The sequence below is a fragment of the Capsicum annuum genome, chromosome 1 (assembly GCF_002878395.1).
Source record: "Capsicum annuum cultivar UCD-10X-F1 chromosome 1, UCD10Xv1.1, whole genome shotgun sequence".
Lineage (NCBI taxonomy): Eukaryota > Viridiplantae > Streptophyta > Magnoliopsida > Solanales > Solanaceae > Capsicum > Capsicum annuum.
In genome coordinates this window covers 55274-57989 of record NC_061111.1, presented here as the reverse complement: position 1 = coordinate 57989, position 2716 = coordinate 55274, and the positions used below count along the sequence as shown (strand labels likewise).

General features: G+C 34.1%; 1 protein-coding gene across 7 annotated transcripts; it reads left to right on the top strand.

The window, feature by feature from the left end:
- Positions 1 to 424: 424 nt before the first annotated feature.
- LOC124899250 (pre-mRNA-processing protein 40A-like) lies at positions 425 to 2413 on the top strand. 7 transcript variants are annotated; one of them, XR_007056426.1, is made up of 7 exons: positions 425 to 465; positions 620 to 725; positions 1478 to 1558; positions 1662 to 1754; positions 1853 to 1906; positions 1991 to 2068; positions 2178 to 2413. XR_007056426.1 is itself a non-coding variant. In XM_047413513.1 (2 exons), exons 1-2 carry the CDS (start codon positions 1946 to 1948, stop codon positions 2283 to 2285), a joined length of 231 nt encoding a protein of 76 aa, XP_047269469.1. In that variant the 5' UTR covers positions 1915 to 1945; the 3' UTR covers positions 2286 to 2413. The 7 variants fall into 7 exon arrangements, 1 of the variants encoding a protein (XP_047269469.1); XR_007056427.1 differs by having other exon boundaries at positions 1838 to 1906; XR_007056437.1 differs by having other exon boundaries at positions 620 to 752.
- Positions 2414 to 2716: the final 303 nt, after the last annotated feature.

Below are 2716 nucleotides of genomic sequence, written 5' to 3'. Positions count from 1 at the left end.
TATTTTCTGAAAAATATTTTATTATTCATCAACCAAACACTATCATCAACCAAACATAAGAAAACAAGTAAGAAACCAACTTGTTTTCTAGGAAAACATTTTCCTTCATACTAAACACACCCAAGGTCTATAGTGATCATTTTGAAGTTGTGTGTTTGTTCCAGTATCTGAACCAAAAGAAAAAACTGGAAGCTGAAGAAGCGTGTTAAACAGAAAAAGGCTCCGGAAGATTTCAGCATAATGTTAGAAGTAAGTGAAATTTTCTTTTGTGGGTGTCTTCCATTTGATATATCATCATATTCACATTATCAGTTTCAAAATAAAAAGATATTATCATAATATTCATGATGTGTAAGAGACTGGTATTTGACTTGTTCAAAAGAATAAGTGGTATTTTTCACAGCAATGTCCGTTGTTCTCAATCTTACAGGATTACAAGGAGTTGTCACCATCATCAAGATGGAGGTTTGTCTTTCACTTGTAATGTTAAGTTGTCTGCTGCTTGCTGCTTGTTTTCTAATCTTGGTCATTGTTTGTATGTCTTTTGGTACCTTGAAGTTGATCCATTACTTGTGTAAGTTCCATTTGATCCACTAACTATTTGCTATTGATTATTCAGTAAGGCAATCTCCATATTCGAACATGATGAACGTTTTAAAGCTGTTGAGCGAGCTAAAGACCGTGAGGACTTTTTTGAAGATTATGTGGAGGAACTTGAGAAAAAGGTGAAGCTCCTTTTGCAGAACTTTCTTGTAAGCTTCTATATGTTAAAAACTAAGTGTGCGGACTGTAGTTTCCTTATATGGTCTTTGGCTCCTCACAAATTGAGTTAGCCTTTCATTTGAGATAGAAACAAGGTCCAAATTCTTGAACATGGTATTAGAGGCAGATCTATCTTGATGTTAGACTATTAGATGTTAGCCAACCTAGGTTAACTGATGCTACAAATGTCTAGTCTTAGTGTGCGATTAATGTATGAGAATCCCACACTAGTAAGGTGTATGTGCTGTAGTTTCCTTATATGATCTTGGACAATCTTTACCACCTGACCTAGTTTTCGAAGTTGAGTTAGGCGCTGGTCCACTTGATTAACAACAGTCATTCCATTCCTTTCCTTTGCAAGATGTCTTTTAGTTTGTTCCCTTTTTTTGTTTTGCTTAAAGAGTAGAAAGAAGGAATGTTGTAGATATTCAACTTAAAATCTTGTGTTCTTTGAATACATTTTTAATGGCTTCTCAAGGGTACAACATTTAAATTTGTTCACCATTGAATTCCAATTTAAACAGACTTCCATATATTGTATGTAATTTTTCTTGAAACTTGAAACTATGATATGCTTCTTCCTCTCCCCCCCTCCGTCGTAAAATAGAAAAAGTTTTTCAATACTTTCATGCAAGTGTAGTTAAAGTCTCTTTGTAAATATTGTCTTCTTTATAGAGAAATTTTATTTTTTTTACTTTGTACTGGATTTTATTAGGAGCATGCGAAGGCATTGGAGGAGCAGAAACGCAATAGAGTGGAGTACTTAGAATTTTTAAAATCCTGTGACTTTATTAAGGTACTTGTTCTAGTGGAATTAGCATCAGTTCCTAGATTATGTTTTTCTATTTCCAGGAGATAGAATTTTCATAGTTCCATTGTTGCTGACTTCTTTTGTTCAGGCTAGTAGCCAGTGGCGGAAAGTTTAGGACCGCTTGAAAACTGATGAAAGATGCTCCCGCCTTGAGAAAATCGATCGCTTGGAGATTTTCCAGGTACTACTCATTTTTCTAATCATCATAAATAACTTTTTCCAAACATCTCATTTGTACGCCTCAGTTTTAAAGTTATGTTGCAGCCTTTTTTATTTTAGGAATATATACGTGATTTAGAGAGCGAAGAGGAGGAGCAAAGGAAACTGCGGATGGTATATTGCTTATTAGACTCGGGCGTTAAAATTAAATTTATGTTTGGAGACTTTGATTTATCTCTACGTAAAAATCGTGATAAGTTCCGAAAACTGATGGAAGAGCATGTTGCTGCGGGAATACTTAATGCAAAAACTAACTGGCGTGATTATTGCATCAAAGTTGGTTTTTCTTTCTTGTGTTCAGTGAGAGTGATTATCTTCATGAGTTCCCTTTTCGTCTTTTGGAATTTCTCATCCAATAATTTCCTTCTTTATTTTGTGCTTGCAGATTAAAGATTTTGCTGCATATCTGGCTGTCTCATCAAATACTTCAGGATCAACAGCAAAAGACTTATTTACAGATGTTATGGATGATCTAGAGAAACAGGTGAAATAGGTGACACACGTATTGAATTGTGTCAACTACATTTGTTACACTAAGCCATATTTATAGACTTTACACTACAATCCCTTTTCATTTGCTTTCACTTAATGAAGGTCTGAATCTGAATGGTTAAGATATCATCCCATTAAGTGCTTTTTTTTTGTAAAGATTCAACCTGTTAATACATCTTAATGAATCAGATGTTAAACAAAGTCTGAAAATCATTCAGATCCTCACTAAAAAGTTCAATTCATTAGGTAAAAAAAGAAGTTAGTGCATTACTGTGTGGGAATATACTGGATTTGTTGTTGTTGTAGTGCATTAAAGAATAGAACATACTTGGTAGGATAAAAGCATGAGATTGAGATTTGAGAGTTACCCCTCTGCTTGCTTTTTCTTTTTTTAAATAACACATATTTTGTTGAGATAAGAACAATGACCGT

Excerpts from the sequence above, each read along its gene's own strand:
- LOC124899250 (XM_047413513.1), top strand. The coding sequence starts at position 1,946 with ATGTTTGGAGACTTTGATTTATCTCTACGTAAAAATCGTGATAAGTTC. Across the intron at positions 2,069-2,177 it reads GGCGTGATTATTGCATCAAA|ATTAAAGATTTTGCTGCATA; the intron begins GTTGGTTTTTCT and ends TTGTGCTTGCAG.